This window comes from Papio anubis, chromosome 11 (assembly GCF_008728515.1).
Source record: "Papio anubis isolate 15944 chromosome 11, Panubis1.0, whole genome shotgun sequence".
Classification (NCBI taxonomy): domain Eukaryota; kingdom Metazoa; phylum Chordata; class Mammalia; order Primates; family Cercopithecidae; genus Papio; species Papio anubis.
In genome coordinates, this window is record NC_044986.1 from 84,254,881 (window position 1) to 84,272,957 (window position 18,077).

Here is an 18,077-nt window from a genome sequence, read left to right on the forward strand (position 1 = left end):
TTCTGTGTGAGAAGCTGGGTCTGAATATGTGTGCAATCTTCCTTTGGCTGTGGAGGGTCGCAGGAGGCTGCCATGTAGCTGGAAGCCTCCATGTGTACTGAGCTTCCTTCACCTACGCTGTCTCCCTGGCCTGGCAAGGGATTGAGTGAGTGGATCCATTTCCATTCATTTATTCAGCAACCCTGGGCACTTTGAGCTGAGCCTCAAAGACAAGTATGTGCTGGTGATTTGGTGATGCAGGCAGGGGAGCAGTGGCTGAGGAGAAAGATCAGTCCAGAGTCTGCAATTGTGTCAGGGTGTGAGGAGGAGATGGCGGGGCAGGGTAGGAGGGCCTCACAGGAGAGCAGTTTGGACCGAGGGGACTGAGGACTTGGCTCGGAGAGGCACTTTGGGGGTGCTCTCCAGCTGCAGTGGGGAGTGTGGCCTGGAGGAGGGAGCCTGGACCCCCTGAGCTCATTGTCTTCCACATCTAGAAGAGGGAAGGGTGCTCCCTACAGATGCCAATAAAGCATCCGCATTCCCACAGGGACACTGGGAGGTCCCTTGCTCACTAAGACAAGACAAGGAAAGTTCAGCCTTGCCGGCCGCTTTAGGTGCTGTGTGGGGGTATCATTTACACACAGAGAGGCTGAGCACAGAAGGCAGCTGAAGCTACGGGAGCCTCCCTGTGTGCTGTCTTGGGTAAGGCAGGAAAGGGCAACTCAAGGTCTCGGTATGAGGCCCCACACTATGCACTTGACACACAGCAGCCGGGAGGCAGATTGTTATTAATAATTTCCACCTACTGCAGATGACATTAAACTCCAAGAGTTTAATGGGCTAAGGAGCATCAGTGCAAGAATAAGACTCCAGGACCCCAGATTGAGCTTTTCATGTCCTTTTCAGCCTGCTACCTGTCTGCCCAGTCCAGTGTGGTCATGTGGCATTGTGGATGGTTCAGGAACTGGGACAGCAGCAGGTGTAGGCTCCCTGTCTCAAATTCCAACTCATACTTGCTACTTGTAAACACACACACTTTCCTATCGCCCTTCTCTCCAGCACTTTCACTATCTTGCATACTAACTCTTTCACTGATTTATCTTGCTTACCGTGTCCCCTATCACTAGAATGTAAGCTCTGTGAGGGATTTTTGGTGGGTTTTTTTTACCTGCAGCATTGCTGGCATCTAGATAATGTAGGCACATAGTAGGTGTTCAACAGACATTTGTCGAATGAATGAATGAATGAGATGCCTGGTTCTGGCCTGGCACTTGCCACATCTCAAATCAGCTTCTCGGGAGGGTTTTAGGATCTATCAAACGCTGTGCACAACTGTCCTTCTCTGGCTTAATTGATTGGTTTGTAATTTCTGTGAAATCTCTTTGAAAGGCAGAAATATGCCAAGACATGCAGACACTTAGAACTGAAGGGACTTTAGATTTCTAGACCACCCCCTCCCTGTACAACAGTGGACTCTGAGGTCCACAGACATGAGCTGATGTGCTCAGTGTTGCAGGGCAAGTGGTGGTGAGGCCAAGGTTAGAACCACTGAGAGGTCTGGACCTTGCCCCATCCACAATCTATGAGGAACCTCAGCTACACCAAGCGACGGTTTACATTGCACGTGAATAGAATGGCCTCACATGCAATTATTACTAACCTCGACCAGTTATACCGTTCCCAAGCAGGATAGGCATTTAGGAAAACTTGAAGCTATAGAAAACAGCACACTATCTTCCCCCAACTCTGATTTTTAACTTGGAGTTAATTTTGGTAAAAATGAATGTAGATCCAAATTGCTCACAGCCATTTAAATGGACAAACTCAAAAGTGATTTGTGGAAGTGATGGGTTTACAGCTTGTTAATATTGTGGTCCCTAATTATCACCAGGCTGGGTTCCCAGAGTCTGGGAGTCAAATTCTCTCTTAGCCCTTCTTCATTTCTGCCCTCCTGTATCTACTGGAGAGTAGACATGGTAAATCATGGTTTTGCCCAAGCTCTCTCTACCACTTCTATGGTCTGAATGTTTGTGTCTCCCAAAATTTATTTAAAGTCCTAACCCCCGAGGTAATGGTATTAGGAGGTGGGGCTTTTGGGAGGTTGGAATTAGTGCCCTTACAAAAGAGGCTGGGTACAGTGGCTCACACCTGTAATCCCAGCACTTTGGGAGGCTGAAGCGGGCAGATTATGAGGTCAGGAGTTCGAGACCAGGCTGGCCAATATGGTGAAACTCCGTCTCTACTAAAAATACACACACACACACACAATTAGCTGGGTGTGGTGGTGGGCACCTGTAATCCTAGCTACTTGGGAGCCTAAGGCAGAAGAATTGCTTGAACCCGGGAAGTGGAGGTTGCAGTGAGCCAAGATTGCACCGCTGCACTCCAGCCTGGGTGACAGAGGAAGACTCCATCTTGGAAAAAAAGAAAAAAGAAAGAAAGAAACCCCAGTGCCTGAGCACAGTGGCTCATGCCTGTAATCCTAGCACTTTGGGGGCTGAGATGGGAAGATTGCTCAAGGACAGGAGTTTGTGACCAGCCTGGGCAACATAGTGAGACACCCGTCTCTACAAAAAATACAAGAATTAGCTGAATAAGGTGGTGTGTGTGCCTATAGTCCCAGCTACTCGTAGAAGGCTGAGATGGGTGGGGTGGGTGGGGGAGTTACTTGAACTCAGAAGTTTAAGGCTGCAGTGAGCTATGATTGTGCCACTGCATTCCAGCCTGGGCAACATAGTGAGACCCTATTTCTAAAAAATAAAAATAAACCGCAGAGACCTAGTTCCCTGCTTCCACCTTGTGAGAATGCAGCTTAAAGTTGCCATCTCCCAACTAGGAAGATGGTACCAACCGCCAAAGCTGCTGGCACCTTGATCTGGGACTTCCGAGCCTCTAGAACTGTGAGCAATAAATTTCTGTTGTTAATAAGTCATCCGGTTTATGGTGTTTTGTTATAGCAGCCCAAATGGACTAGGCAGTCACCTTCTATATGCCAGTTAAGAGTTGGCATGAAATGTTGCCACAATATATCACATCAGCAGATATTAATTTTACAATCCTGGCTAAGAATTACTGCATTCCTTAAATTCTCTGTCTAATTGAATCAGCTCAGCACCCCATCCTGTGGTCCTGGTGAGATACTCACCCTGCCACTGTTGAATTCCTAACCTGCCTCTCAAGCTCACAAAAGCTCCTCAATGCTCCACCTCAAGATCGTACCCTGTCCCTTGGTGCCCCAGGGTGTCCCCTTGCTGTTCTGGCCAGCTTTGCCTCTCTCCTCCACTCTCCTAGGATCTAGGGCCTTGGTGGCTTTCTGGCAAAGCTGTTGGTAGGCATGTGACCCAAAGACACTGAGTCGATGAGCAGAAAGTCTTGGCTGACCTCGCGGAACAGAGGAGGTTTTATCTACAGTAGCTGGAAACATGGCAAATTCTATCATAATAAATTATCTCCCAGTGGCAGCCATTCAATTCAGATTTACAAAAGTCCTCAAAATATGCTAATGAGGCTAAACTAAGACATTCTGAATTCAGATTCAGTTTGGTTCTCAATTTTAACAAAGGTCAGCTTTTCTTTCTGTTGTTACCTGGGAGAGAAGTAAAACCACTACAAAGTTGGGCTCCTAGAATTCAACTTCTTGCCAATTCCTGCATCTCTAGGCCAGGGATCCTAAGCTCAAAAGTCTATTGAAGTAGGCTAATGAGTGGATGGAGCTGCCTGTAAGTGGCAATGGTGGGGAGCTCAATGCCTGGGTGAAGACTGCACAGCCAGGCTGGATGCAGGCCTCAAGAAAGGCCAGAGTTCAGGTCTTTGTATGAAATTCGTTGTCAACTGACTCAAGAGTTTTGCAAGCACTGATGGATAACCAAAGTGGCATGGATTCATGGAAGCATGTCAGTGGTGGTGATGGTTCAGGGTTGCCACCAGCCAGTGACCCCTTAACTCTGTTATGCTCCCAGCTTTGGAACAGGCCGGTGCTGGGCCTAGCACTTCTAACCTCAGCCGTACCACCCTGTTCCTGTGAGCACGGAGACAGAGCCCTTATCAGGGGTGAAAGTCAGCCACAGTAGCCCCCAGACCAGCCTTGCACTCCTCATACCCCTGGAAAGTGATGGCGCCATCTGGAGGCAGCAGGCCTTCCTACAGGCCTCTTCCCTTGAAAGAGGGAATCACGCACCCTTGTCATTTGCCTAATTTTGTTGTGTTTTTAGAAGTCATGTGGTAGGTCTACAGATGGCATAGCAAGATCAGAACCTCATAGAATAAACCTTTTATTTGAAAAATAAGCCGTTCTCCAACATGTGTTGGGTTGTGATACTTCCTAGGAGAGAAGGTTCAGAAACCGTTTTGTTTGTTTTGTTCTGTTTTTGGAGACGGAGCCTTGCTCTGTTGCCCAGGCCAGAGTGCTCGATCTTAAATCACTGCAACCTCAGCCTCCCAGGTTCAAGTGATTCTCTCACCTCAGCCTTCTGAGTAGCTGGAATTACAGGCACCCGCCATCACGCCCAGCTAATTTTTGTATTTTTGTAGAGACAGGATTTCACCATGTTGGCCAGGCTGGTCTTGAACTCCTGACCTCAGGTAATCTGCCCGCCTCGGCCTCCCAAAGTACTGGGATTACAGGCCTGAGCCACCGCGCCCGGTTATGAAAGGGGTTAGGGGAGGCAGTGCCTGCAGGGAGATTGGGAGGGGTTCTCTGACGTTTTCTTTCCATTCATCTTGCCATCTCGTGTTTTCCTGGGGCAAGACGGAGGAAGCCACTGTTGTCTGATCCCATTGCTATTCTAAACTGCTTGGATTAGGAGGCTATTTTTAGTGCTGGCCACCCTGGTCAGCAAAGCAGAGAGGGGACCTAGGCCAGGTGGCAGCTAAATCCCATAGGAACCAGGAGATGGGAGGTGGGTGCCCCCAGGCGTGTGACTGCATCACAGCTGTGTGGGTAACCAGGGCCCTCTGGCACACAGTCAGAACCATCTACTGTGTGGGCCTGTGCGGGGCAGACATGGACACAGGAAGAGGAAGCTCCTCCCTTATTGCTTCAGTCCAGCCTGAAAGCAGCAGGCCCACAAGGGTCCCCACATGGCCCCTTTGCATTCGCTATGGATGAAGCATATCACTGCAGTAGTCCCTGGTTCCTCCTTCCCTGGATGGGGGTCACCACGTCTCCAGCAAGGACTTGGAAGTGAAGGTCACTTTTTCCTTCCTCTCCTTACAGAGCCTGGCAGAGGCATGGCTTGTTGCTGACCAAGAGCACCTGGAAATGAGCCCCCAGCACCCAGAGTCACCACCCCCACCATGCCCCCCAGCTCTGTGCTGTCAGTCCCTAGTCAGACTGCAAAGATGCCCATGAGTGGACTGTGCCCATGCCCTGCCCCTGCTGCTAACATCTGGTCCCCCAAGTCTTCTCTGGCACCGGGTACCAGGTCTGAGACAGCTCTGTTTCCACCACTTGCCCTGTGGCTAGCCTGGCATCCTCAGGATCTGCCCTGGAGGGGAAAGAAAGGCAGGGAAAGATGGACCCAGCATACCCTGAGTTCCTTTCTCTACCCAATGGCTCTGGTTTGGTTGCCCAGAGTGTGGCCTGGCCTTTGATGGTAAACAATAGGGAAACTCCTCGGCCTGTCTTCCCCCAGAGAGCCAGCTTTGAGTCCCTGCCAGGGCCTTTATAATCCATTTATTGTACATGCTGTCACAACAGGGCTGAGCTGACTCCGAGGGGCACTCCAGCACCCCTGAATGCCAGTCAAATGAACCCCTGCTTGGTCCTGGTTGACTTACCTCTCCATCACATCTGCAAGAAGGACAGATAAATATGACCTTCCAGAAGTGTCTGCATCACCTAACAATGCCCTTCCAGTGAAGATGAACCCCTAGCTGCAGGTCAGGCCACAGAGATGGGGCAGGAAGCTGTGTCAGGGATTTAGGCACAAAACTGGGACCCCAAGACAAGGCAAAGAAGACGGCAGGCTGGGTGCAGAGCAGAGTGACATTAACTCAGGTATTAACTTACCTTGGGTCCTGATCACTGGTGGACACTGGGTGAGAGGTGTGGGGGACAGAGAGGAGGGAATCTGAGTGTCTGGAAGGAGGTGTGGCTATGTGCAAGATGTGAGCTGGAGGTAAGTAGGATTTGGCAGGGTGCAGGCCAAGAGCTCAGACCAGGGCATAGAGAGTTGAAGGGGCCCAGGGCTCATCTGAACAGAGACTTCTAAGCAGTTCTTGGCCATCTGGGTGTCCCACCAGAAAAGAGACCTGATGGGATTTTGTTTTCCTTTTCCTTTTCCTCCAGTCTTGTGCCTGCAAGCAGGTAGCAATGCAAGAAGGCTTGCATTTAGGAAGGCTGAACCTGTACTTTGCTATGCAGAGGACTTTCGCTCCTGTCTATCTCAAACCCCCTTTCCAGATCAGGCCCAGGGCCTCTTCATGATGTGGTGGAAACAGAAGGATCTTTGGAACTGTACAGAGATGGGTTCAAATCCCACCTACCCTTTAACCCGCTGCACCAGACTGTGCTGTTTATTACAGAAAAGTCTTTGGTGGATGGAAGCAGACAGGGATTTCATGAAAGACCCCGGATGGTGCCCAGTCCTAGATGGGTGGGCTGGGGGACCTGGCTGAGCAGTGGGTAGGGACAATGGGTCACTCCACCAGGACCACAGCCAAAGTCACACCGGGAAGTCTGGGAAGCACCTCTTGAGGGTGCTGCTGCTGTCCCTGCTAAGCATAGGGCATGGCTGTGCTGTCCTTATACACTAGGCTTCTGGCAGATGGCCACTGCCCAGGCTCCCTGGCCACTTGCTCCAGATTAAACGTCTTGCACAGGAGCTTCTGGTTGACCAAGGCAGGACCACATGCCCATGGCCTACTGCCAGGAGGGCTGGAACAGTGGGCTTCCAGGGTGTTCAGCTTTGTAGCGGAGAAATTATGACAGCTAACATTGGCTGGGCACTAGATTGACTCACTTCATTCTCACAACTCCAAGTGTATTATTATTCCTCCCATTGAACAGATGAAGAAACTGAGGCCCAGAGAAGTGAAACAAATTGCCCAGAACCACTCAGCTGGGGAAGTGGCCGGGCTGGTTTCCCACCCAGACAGGGCTGACATCACTGTTTCCTACCAGTTCCTATGGGCAATGATTCTCTGATCACCCAAAGGTGCTGCAAATGCTGGGTGGCCCAAAGGAGGACACAGGTCCACCATGCTGGCTGTGTGACCTTGGGTGAGCTGTGGAGTTTGTCTGTGTCTCAGCTGGCTCCTGGGTAGAAAATGAGAGTGGCCAGCTATGCAGCCGGCATGAGGCTCAGAAGAGACACAGCCAGCATGTGTACATCACCAGCAGAAGGGCTGCACCAGCCCTTTCCCTATTTAAGATCCACAGGACCTTTGCCACCTGCTGACCCCATAGCATCTTGCGCCACATCTTAAACAAAGTCAGCTGTCCATAGAGGCCAGCAGGGCAGATCTGGAAGATCCAAATAATATGAATGAAAAACCCATGAAAAAAAGAGATTTAACAACCGCTGGTGATCACTAAATTGTGGTTAATGGCTCAGTTATATAATTTATTTTATCTTCTTTATTTTTTATATTTTGGAATAATGACAGCTGCATCTGAAAATAATGATATATGCACATTAATGAGTATTTAAGAAAAAGAGCAAAGTATGAAGAAGAAAGGTAAAAATACCACCCCAAGTTCTACCACCTAGAAGGAACTTTTTAAAAATTCAGGTTGTTATTGGAAAGCCATATATATATGTATACATATACATACACATATATATGTGTATATACGTGTGTGTGTGTGTGTGTGTATGTATACATACCTCCAGCTCTAGCCTAACCAGAGCTCAGCAGGCCCCTCTGCTGCCCCTGGGAACCTCAGGCCGGGCCACCTGCAGGAGTGCCCTTGGTGTGTATCCCAGAGGTTCTGTTTGTCCTGGGGCTCTGCCTACGGGGCCCTTCCCTACGGGTGGTCCTGCAGGCCTGGGCTCCGCTTCACCCTCAGTTGGTTGTGCTGGAGCATCTCCTTGGCCCTGGTGAGAGCCTCTTCTGCAGGGACAACCATATGGGGTGTCACCCCAACCCCTTCCCAGGAGCTGCCATCCGAGGCCCCCACAGAACGGGCCGTGGGGATAGTGAGGTAGAGGTTGGTGTCATCCACGTGGTAGGTCTGTGGTGGCTGGCAACCCCCGCTGGTCACTTCCCCGATGACCAGGGCCCGGCCCAGCCTCTTCATGATGTAGGTGAACTCCTCCGCAGTGCCGGCCGTCACACTGCTGGTCAGAATGACCATGCTCTTCTTGGAGCCATAGCGTTCACCTGGAAGACATAAGGCCCTTCAGGATAGGGGTCATGTCAGGACCCTGGAGCACCTGTCTTCTCTATCCTGCCTGGGCCTGCAGTGATGGAGGAGGCCCTGGGGTTTCAGTCTGTGTCCTTGTGTCCACTTGTGAGCCACTTGACTTCTCTGAGCCTTGATTTCTGCATCCGTAAAATGGGGACAAGAATGCATGCCTAATCACGAGGATTTCAGTGCTTGACAACTCCCAATGAGGCCTTTTTATGCCAAGTGATAGGAAAGACTTGACTCTCCTGAGAAAGGGACGTCCTCTCTCTTCATGAATAATGAAAACACTTAAACTGACCTGACTTCCTTTTCACTTTGGACTCAGAAAAACCCAATTTGTGATGTCATAAGAACAACCCTCTAGGACAGCACTGTCCAACAGGAATGCAACGTGAGCCAGAATGCTGCCCATAGATGTCATTTTAGGTTCCCTAGTAGCCATGTTGAGCAAGCAAAAAGAAATCCACGGTGTTAATTTTAATCATGTTTTGTTTAAGCCAATGTATCCAAAATACATCCATTTCAAAATGTAATCAAATAAAATTATTAATGAGGTTTTTTTCCGTAATGTCTTCAAAATCTGGTATGCACGTTACACCTCCAGCACATCTCCACTTGGGAGAGCCACATTTCAAATGCTCGGTGGCCACAGGTGGCTTGTGGCTCCCATATTGGACCTCACAGTTCTGGGACCTCACTATCTGTAGAATTGAGTCTATCTTTAACTTCCAGTCTTGAACATCTATTTGAATTTAGAATTCACCTGGTTCTGATTTGTATTTACACTTCGTAATATTATTGAATGTATGTCCTAGAAGCTACAGCAAAATGCCTGTGTATTACAGAAGCATGGACATGAAAATGATGGCGTGTTTCTCTGGTCACAGGCACACCCCCATTGATCTCTCCAGTCCTTTCTCGTTGGATAGGAGCACAAGTTCCTTGGTCTTACACACTGGGCAGGGAAGATAGATGGAGGCCGTCCACCCTGGAATGGGGCTTTGAGAGTCATGGTTCTGTAAAGCTAGCTCAGGGCCTGCCTTTGCTCCTGTAGCCACAGCTCTGTGTCCAGGGCAGTAAACAGAAGCCTGATGAGCATCATGACCTTTCCAGGCAAGTGTGTGACACTGCAGCTGAGAGCTCAAGTATGGTGAGCACTGGAAATGCCCATTGGGGTTGGTAAGGGGCGGGGATAATCCTTCAAATTCTGCATTTGTCCTGCAGGCTGGTGATTATAGTGCTAAGCCTGGGGGAAATTTTGGTATTAGACAAACTAATATTCACATTTTGGGTCCCACTTATTAGCTGCATGACCCTAGAAAAGATACTTGACCTAGTCAATCCCCACTTTTTTTTCCTCTAGAAAACGGGCGTAGTGATACATGCTTTTCAGGGATTCGAGATCATGCACATCTAGTGCCTGGACTAGGACAGGGCTTTACAGTCTGGTTACTAGGACTTTTACCTACACTCAAGCTGTCTTTCCCTGGTTTCCCAGAAGCTTCTAGAATGACAGTAGAAAGAGGAAAGCTTCTCCACGTACCTACAACCTGGGCGTGTGTCCAGAGTTCACTGATGGAGTCATCAGGCCGGCTGTAGATCTTATCCAGCAGAATTGGAGGGCCTTCATCAAAGAAGTAGGAGCACAAGATGGGAATGGAGGATGTGGGGCCGCCGATGTTGAACCTGAGGGATGGGAAGCAGAGCCTGTTCAGGGGCTGAGCTCAAAGTGAGGCCCTCTGTGCCCCTCGGGGAGGCCAGGATCTTTGTCCCATGGACGGTTCCAATTATTGGCAGCCTCAATGTACTACCTCTTCCTCCTTTAGAATACCATGGGTTGGCATTTTCCAGAGTATTTCCAAGAGTACTAGTCTCTTGAGAACAAAAAACTTTGTGGTCAAATATGTTATCCTTTCCTTCTGCTATATAATTAACACATGTTAATATATTAAAGGACCAGTCGGGTGCAGTGGCTCACGCCTGTAATCCCAGCACTTTGGGAGGCTGAGGTGGGTGGATCACAAGGTCAGGAGATCGAGACCATCCTGGCTAACACAGTGAAATCCCATCTCTACTAAAAATACAAAAAATTAGCCGGGCGTGGTGGCAGGCACCTGTAGTCCCAGCTACTTGGGAGGCTGAGGCAGGAGAATGGTGTGAACCTGGGAGGCGGAGCTTCCAGAAAACTGAGATCGCGCCACTGCACTCCAGCCTGGGCGACAGAGTGAGACCCCATCTCAAAAAAAAAAATATATATATATATATATGTGTGTGTGTGTGTGTGTGTGTGTGTGTGTGTGTGTGTATAAAAGGCCCTGACAAGTCCTGCAATCAGAAACTTGTTGATCAGTTTCCCCCATTTATTGACCATGGACTGCTCCCCCGCACCCGTATCTGCCTATGAGTGGAACACATTTTGGGAAACATTGTTTTTCCCAGTTGCATTCTGTGACAATCTTATGACACCTACCGGCTGTCTTAGTTCAGGTGTCTTAACAGGGCACTTAGTGTGTTGAAATATTCAGGCTTGTGGAGCCACATTGGAAGAAAGGGAGCCTGCATTTCTCCCAGGCCATTTAGATTTGTCCCACTGTGTGACCTCATTGGGGCCCTGTCTCCCCACTGGGGCTAGTGACATGTTAAGCAGCCTCATCCAGTTGATGGCCTGGGATGACCTGGCTGGGTTCTGGGCCTGTGATGTCAGTGTCTGAACCTCCAAACAAACCTCAGGGGTGGAAGGGTCTTTAAGCAAAGTGCACTTGCAGGCTGGGGCCATCTCCTCTTTAAAAAGTGTAAATGGCATATTCAGAAGAAAGGGACTTAACATGAGTGTCATTCAGGTGCTCAACAGAACTTCTAAAGAAAAAAATGATCAGAGAGACCACAGGAGCCTCAAGCTCGGGCTGTGAACACACACAGAACTGGAGCCAGGGCTCATGTTTTAGCCTTAATGTTCTTTCTTCTCCCAGGGGGGAGAAGCAGTGGGTGCAGGACTGAGAGCCACCTAGTGACCACTAAGAACCATGTGAGTGAGCACTGAGGGCTAGAGAACTGGAGCTGGGTGAATGCTCCTGCTCTGCCACCCCCTGCCACTTCTTTTAGACAACAGGGGACCGTGGAAGGGTCCCGTCTGAGGAAGGCAGCCTGCCCATGGAGGGTGCCAGGGCATGTCCACCAATGGACCCCAGAGTCACGGGATGCCAGGTCTGGCCACTGCCTGAGGGTGCTCATCCACCTCCTACCCCTAGTCCATGATGTAAACTCACGACATATGAGGCACAGTTTTACAGAAACAGAGGGGAGGTGGCTAGCTGAAGACATCCTTCTGACAATCATTTGGTGATGCAAAGAATTCTTTTGATAACAATAGTGACTAATTTATAAATTCTCCCTGTGCGATTTCCAAATTCTGCCTGTATGACGACGATTCATGTGACCAGGGTTGTCATGAGTTGATTTTGTATGACGTGAGGCGCCTTCCCAGGTGGGAGGCCTGGCTGTCTCACACGCCACTGGCCATCAGAATCACCTGGGATGCCTGTCAAATACAGATTATTGGGCCTGTCCGCTGGAGCTTCTGAGTCAGTAAGGGAGGAGTGGGGCCCAGGAATCAGTGTTTTTAACGTCTCCTTCCTCTCCTCCCCACTGAATCCTATGACCAGGCAAATTTGGGGTAATTCTCAATCTGGAATGCACATTGGAATTGGAGAAGTTTACAAAAACAACCAGTGCTGGGCCCCATCTGCAATGAAACAAGAACCCCTGGGCTAACTGGCTGGAGCCCTGATAGGCAGGAGGCCTGGCCCCCTCAAGTCCTCTGCTGTGTTGCAGGGTTCCTTTTCTTCCCTGCTGTGGCCCATAGCTTTGACTGTCCCCCGGCAGTCCTGCGTCCTGGCTGGGAAGCACCGACCCCTGGCCACTGACCTCATGTCGATGATCATGGCATCCGTGTGCATGATCTTCTTCCAGATGTGCTCCACCAGCAGCTTGGAGACCTGGGTGAGCAGCTCACCGTCCCCAAACATGTCAAACCTCAAGTAGCCAATGTTGTCCTCAAACACATTAGTGTGGAAGGAAAACTTGATCAGCTCTTCAAAGACTTCAGGGGAAGGGATCTGTAAGAGTTGGAGGTCCTACTCAGTGTCAGGAGGAGCAGCCGGTTTTAGAGTCCAGGAAAGCAGGCACCACGGATCGCCTTTATGTCACAGGAAATATTAAGGGCATGGGACAGGAACTGACATTTCTGAAGGAGTTAGTAGATACCAGGGACTTTCCCAGTGGCATGTCTGAGATGTGAGAAGGCTAGAAGGCCCAGGAATGGTCTCCCCTCTGACCTCTCCAACCTCACCAGATACTTCCTAACGCCTCCAAGCTCACCTTCCCCTCCACTGGGGCAGGATTGGAAGATGTTAGTTACCTGTACCAGGCGCCTGGCCCTGTACTGAGTACTTTGTAGAGCTTATCATCATCCTCACAGCCACCTGTGCAGGAGATAACATGACCCCCATCTTTTCCATGGAAAAACTGAAGCACAGAGAGATTAAGTAACTAGTCTCAGGTCACACAGTCAGTAAGTGGTGGAGCCAGAATCTGAATCTACATCTGACCTCAAATCGTGAACCTTGGCTATATTGGAAAGGATGGAGCAGTTGATTTGGAAACCGGGGATCCTGCAAGCCTAGCACAGGCTACTCCCACGTGGATGCACCTCCTCCTCCCTCTCTAAGGCTGCTGGAGGGAGGCAGGACGTGGTGAGCTTGACTGGGACCAGGAGCCTTCGTTGACAGAGACACCGCCCTCCAGGCCCTGCCCTGCCCTCAGTCACAGCTCTCTGGCTCCAGGCCACTCTCCTCTGCTCCTCTCCAGGCCTCAGTTGTGAAAAATGGGGATAACAATTCTGTAGCAGATGCTTTTGGCACTCTCAGCCCCCTCTGCTTTCAGCTGCCCCTGGCCCCACTGACAGGCTCTCCTATAGCACAGCCTTGTCTTTTCACCCTCAGCTCAGGCCTTCTCCAAGAAGGGGGAGCCTGCCCCACCCTGAGTGATGTCCTCAGGGCAACTCTTGGCCAATGTGGGACAGGAGCCACTGGGCCCCACCTGCAGAGGACTGTGCCTGGGAGCATCCCCACACTCATCAGTGTCCTTGCTTCAGCAGAACAGCTTTGAGGCATCTGCTTGTCAGCTTCCCGTCTCAGTCTCCCTGCTCCCTCCTTCACACCTGCTTCAGCAATGGCCTCCCAGACAAACTGCCTGCACTCAAGCCCTGGTCTCAGACCCTCCTCACAAGGGATCCCACGACAAATGCTGCCCTGTACAATCGTGATGATGCAGCAAAACCACAGGTAGAACAGCGTGGAGGTGTGAGTGCTGCCTAGGTGGAACTCTCGGCCAGCGGTGGGGCACTTGGTAAAGCCCACGGCCACCTCTGCCAGGTGTTGGCCTCTTCCCCAACACTGACAATGAGAAGCCCTGCCATCACTCACCTTCCACCCAGCCAAGGCTGAAATGCCTTCTATCCCAGGGGCTTCCAAACTGGCTTCCTGTGAGTATTGGTTGGCTTTCAAACTGGCTTCCTGTGAGGTGGGTGCAAAAATAATTGCAGGCTTTGCCACTGAAAGTACTTTTGCACCAACCTAATATGCATGTTCAACAGAGGTGTTCAGCAACCCCAGGGTCACAGAGAGTGGATGGAACAGGTTGAGAAAGAGGAAAGGACTTGACTGGTCAAAACTTAAACATGAGAACAAATCTAAAAGCCATTGTCATGCACTGTGCACAGAGCCCGGCCTGTGCAGACAATGGGCCAACTCACTCCCGGGACTGGGCTCAACCAGGTCTCCCTTGGGTCTCACCTGCATAGGGACAATTCCAGGAATGCGGTCCTTGGCATTCTCAGGGATATGGGCTGCCTTCAGGTGTGGGTCTCCGGAGAGCATCTGCAGGTCGGCCCCCAGGATCTCGGCCAGGGCCACTTCTGAGGTCACCCTGGAGTAGCGGCTCTGCAGACCGCTCAGTTTGACGGCCATCTTGGCCCCCAGCTCGGCGAAGGCATAGTTATCAGCCACCAGCTTCCCGGCCGTCTGCAGCACCGTGGGCACCTTGGCACGCAGAGCCACTATGTCCTGGGCTGTGGAAAGGGCTTCGATCATGGGCACAGTGATGTCGGGCTCCACGCCAGCCAGGTCCCAGGCCTTGCCTGTGGTGGCACTCAGGGCCATCTGGGTGGGCATGGATGCGTATAAGGGGCTGCTGCCCACCTGGTAGATGCCCACAGAGAGTGCCCCTCCAGCTGTGGGCTCCCCAATAACCGTGGCCCGCTGCAGGTCCTGCATGGTGTGTGCAAAGGCCTCGGCCGCAGAGCCACTGGTGTGGCTCATCAGGATGTAGAGATCCTTGTGTGAGCCATAGCGCTGGCCCGCGACCTGAGGCAGGGTCCACACCTCCATGACTTTCGAGGTGGCCCTGTCAAAGACAGAATACAGGTGCTGGCGGGGTTCTGCCTCAAAGAAGTAGGAACAGAGCAGCGGGATGGCCGTGGAGTAGCTGCCAGGGTTGTAGCGCAGGTCGATCACCAGCGCAGCGGTGTCCACCAGCTGTTGCCATACCAGCCGCACAAGCTGTGGCCCCACGGCCTTCACTGTCTCCAGTTCAGCCATGGCGTCAAAACGCAGGTAGCCCAGCTGGCCGGGCAGCACCTCTGTCTTAAACAGGGCCTCAATAAGGTAGGTGAGCTCCTCTGGAGAGGGGACAGCAGGGGGTGGTGGGGGTGCTTCCTCTACCACCAGCTCACCAGGGCTGTGGAACACTAGCAGGCGGTGGTCCCCAGACACCTCCTGCAGGTCTGCTGTGAGCTGAGAGGCCAGAGACTCCAAGTCCACAGCTGTGCGGTAAGCGCCCTGGGCCAGCTTGGCCCGCAGCAGGGCACTGGTCTGGCCCACGACTTCTGGGCGAGCATAGTGGGCCTCCAGCAGGTGCCCTGTGCCCTCCACCAAGGTCCCCAGGCTCTGGTGGAACTCCAGCACTTCCTGGGCTTTGTCCAGGGCCTCCTCTGCCAGCACGATGGCATCAGGCACCACTCCACCACCCAGCCAGGCCTCGCCGTGATTGTCGATGAAGGTGAGGACCGGCACGGTAAGCGCGAGGCTGCCTTCCGGCGTGTCTAGCAGCGGCACGGTGCGGGTGTGCAGCAGGTTGCCCGCGGTGATCTCACCTACCAGCGTGGCCCAGCCCAGCGACTGCATGAGGAAGGCGAACTCCTCGGCGGCCGTGGCGGTGCGGTGGCTGGTGAGCAGATACACCCCACGTTGGGTGCTGTAGCGTGGGCCCGGGAGCTCCATGTGGCTGAAGTGCTCCTGTGTGATGTTGGTGCGGCGATCATAGGTGGTGAAGAGGTGCACGGGGCCGGCCTCGGGGCCCTGGAAGTAGGACAGGAGCAGGGGCACAGCGGAGGATGGCCCTCCGGGGTTGTGGCGCAGGTCCATGATGAGGTGCTCCGTGTCCTGTAACGGCTCCCACACCTGGCGCAGGACATATGGGGCCAAAACACCCAGCACGGAGGCGTCAGCAAAACTATCGAAACGCACGTAGCCCACGTTGCCCGGCAGCACCGACACCTGGAACACAGACTCCACCAGTGCTTGCCGGATAGCGTCGTCCTCAGGCAACTCTGGGGCTGCCCCTGGTGGGTCTTCAGCTGCAGCATCGGGCACCGGCCCAGAAGGGGTTTCTCTGGGCCTGATGGCTCGCACCAGGAGCCTGGGATCCTCGGATGCAGCCTGCAGGCCGGCATTGAGCTTGGTGACCAGATCGTCTTCGGAGACCACCGTGGAGAAGTCCATGCTGGCCAGGTGCTGCAGCAGGGTAGGCACACGGTCCACCAGCGTGTAGTAGTCCTTCAGTGCCTCCTGGAGGCAGTGGACCACCCCTGGAAGGGCGCTGCGAAGAGTGAGGATGTCCAGGGCTTTCTCCAGGGCCTGCTCGGCCGGTGTCCCCACACAGGGCAGCACTCCGCTGCCCTCCCACGTCTGGCTGCCTCCACCCAGGGGCCCCAGGGACCTGGACACGGGCACGGTGAAGAAGAAGTCAGACTCGCCTATCCTCAGCTTCCGGAGGTCCAGGGCCCCTCCTCCAGTCCGCTCGCCCACCACGATGGCCCTGCGCATCTGCTTGAGGATGTGCGCGATGTCCTCGGCCACGCCTCTGGTCTGGCTGCTGGTGAGGACCACCACATCCTTGTCGGCACCGTACCTTTCTCCCAGGACCTGGGGCAAGGTCCAGATCTCTGTGGTGGTGTTGGAGGGGCGGTTGTAGATAGTGTCCACGTGCAGGATGGTGTTCCCTGGGTGCAGGTAGGAGATGATGTAGGGAATGCCAGAGATCTGGCCTCCCGTGCAGTGCCGGAGATCCAGCACTAAGGCGGAGGTGCCCATGAGCTTCCCCCACACGTGGGCCACCAGGAACTCCCCCATCATGCTCAGCACCTCCTGGCCCGGAACGCTGTCCACCCGCAGGTAGCCCACATTACCCTCCAGAACCTCATGGCGGAGGCCCCTTTGCAGCCAGGCAAGTAGTTCCTCTTCTGAGAGACTGGTGAGTGCTGGGACTTGTGGGGGAGGCTCGGGGGTGCTGGGCTCATAGGAGATGACCAGGCGAGGGTCGTTCAGGGAGCTCTGCACCCCAGCTGTCAGCACACTGGCCAGCGTCTGCGGGTCTGAGATGCTCAGAATCTCGTGGCTCTTGATGGCCTGCTGGATGGCTTCCTGCATGCCCAGCAGGTTCTCTGGGAAGCAGTAGTTATCCAAGAGGACCTTGGCCATGTCCAGCACCAGGCTTGGCTGGAACAGGTGTGTGGGGCCAGCCAGGCCACAGAGCAGCACAGACATGAGCAGAACCCATTCTCTCATCATGGGACCCAGGGGGAGGCCTGGCTCTTGCACAAAAGCCCCCTGGACTGTGTGCAAGGCCGTGGCCCTGCTCTGTGCAGCTGCCTTCTGCCCTTGTCCTCCTCAGCTGGTGGACAGAAGGTCTGGGGCTAAACTCCTGAGTTGGAGCAAGGCTTCCAGCTCCAGTAAGCCTTTAATCCTGTCTAATTCAATCACATCAACCCTGGGTATCGGGGAGGAGTGGCCAGGGTGGTTTGACCCAGAAGGTACATTGCATCTTATCTTGCTGTGCTGCGTCTGCATATCACAACATTAATCGCTGCCATTATTTTAGTTCCTGCCACATGCCAGACACTGTGCGCCATCCTTTACAAGCTGACAGTTTCCACCAGAGCCTTGCAGAGTCCAGTTATTAACTTGCAAGTCCTCCTTGGAGAACTGGTTCTGCCACTGTCTCTCCCGTGGCCTCAGGGAAGTGTCTTAATTACTTTTTGTGTAGATTAAGTGAGAAAATATGTGTAAAGCACTTCTTCCCAGTACCCAGCAAGTAGGAAGCACTCATTACTGGCAAGTTCTCTGTATTAGATATTATCTCTGTTTCATAGCTAAAAAAAAAAAAAACATGCCAGAGAGTTTTGTAACTAATAGAAGCCCATTGTTTTAGGTGGGGACAGATAGGGGTTGCAGCAAGAAGAAGCCCTTGGGGCTACAGTTGGCCCATATAGTACAGAGGCTGAGTCTGAGGCTGGCATCAGCCTCAGAGCCTGAGATTTATTTCTGTGTACCATTAATGCCTCCAGGGAACAGAAGGGGTCCCCCTACAGCTTTCTAATGCTAGGAATGATGTGTCTGGACCATCACGT

General features: G+C 52.4%; 1 protein-coding gene across 1 annotated transcript; it reads right to left on the reverse strand.

Moving 5' to 3' along the window:
- Nucleotides 1-7,517: 7,517 nt before the first annotated feature.
- Nucleotides 7,518-17,353, reverse strand: RBP3 (retinol binding protein 3). Its single transcript, XM_003903645.4, has 4 exons — nt 14,185-17,353; nt 12,257-12,447; nt 9,876-10,018; nt 7,518-8,304 (listed from the first exon to the last, which is right to left on the reverse strand). The coding sequence occupies exons 1-4, from the start codon at nt 17,236-17,238 to the stop codon at nt 7,949-7,951; spliced, it is 3,744 nt and encodes a 1,247-aa protein (XP_003903694.2). The 5' UTR covers nt 17,239-17,353; the 3' UTR covers nt 7,518-7,948.
- Nucleotides 17,354-18,077: the final 724 nt, after the last annotated feature.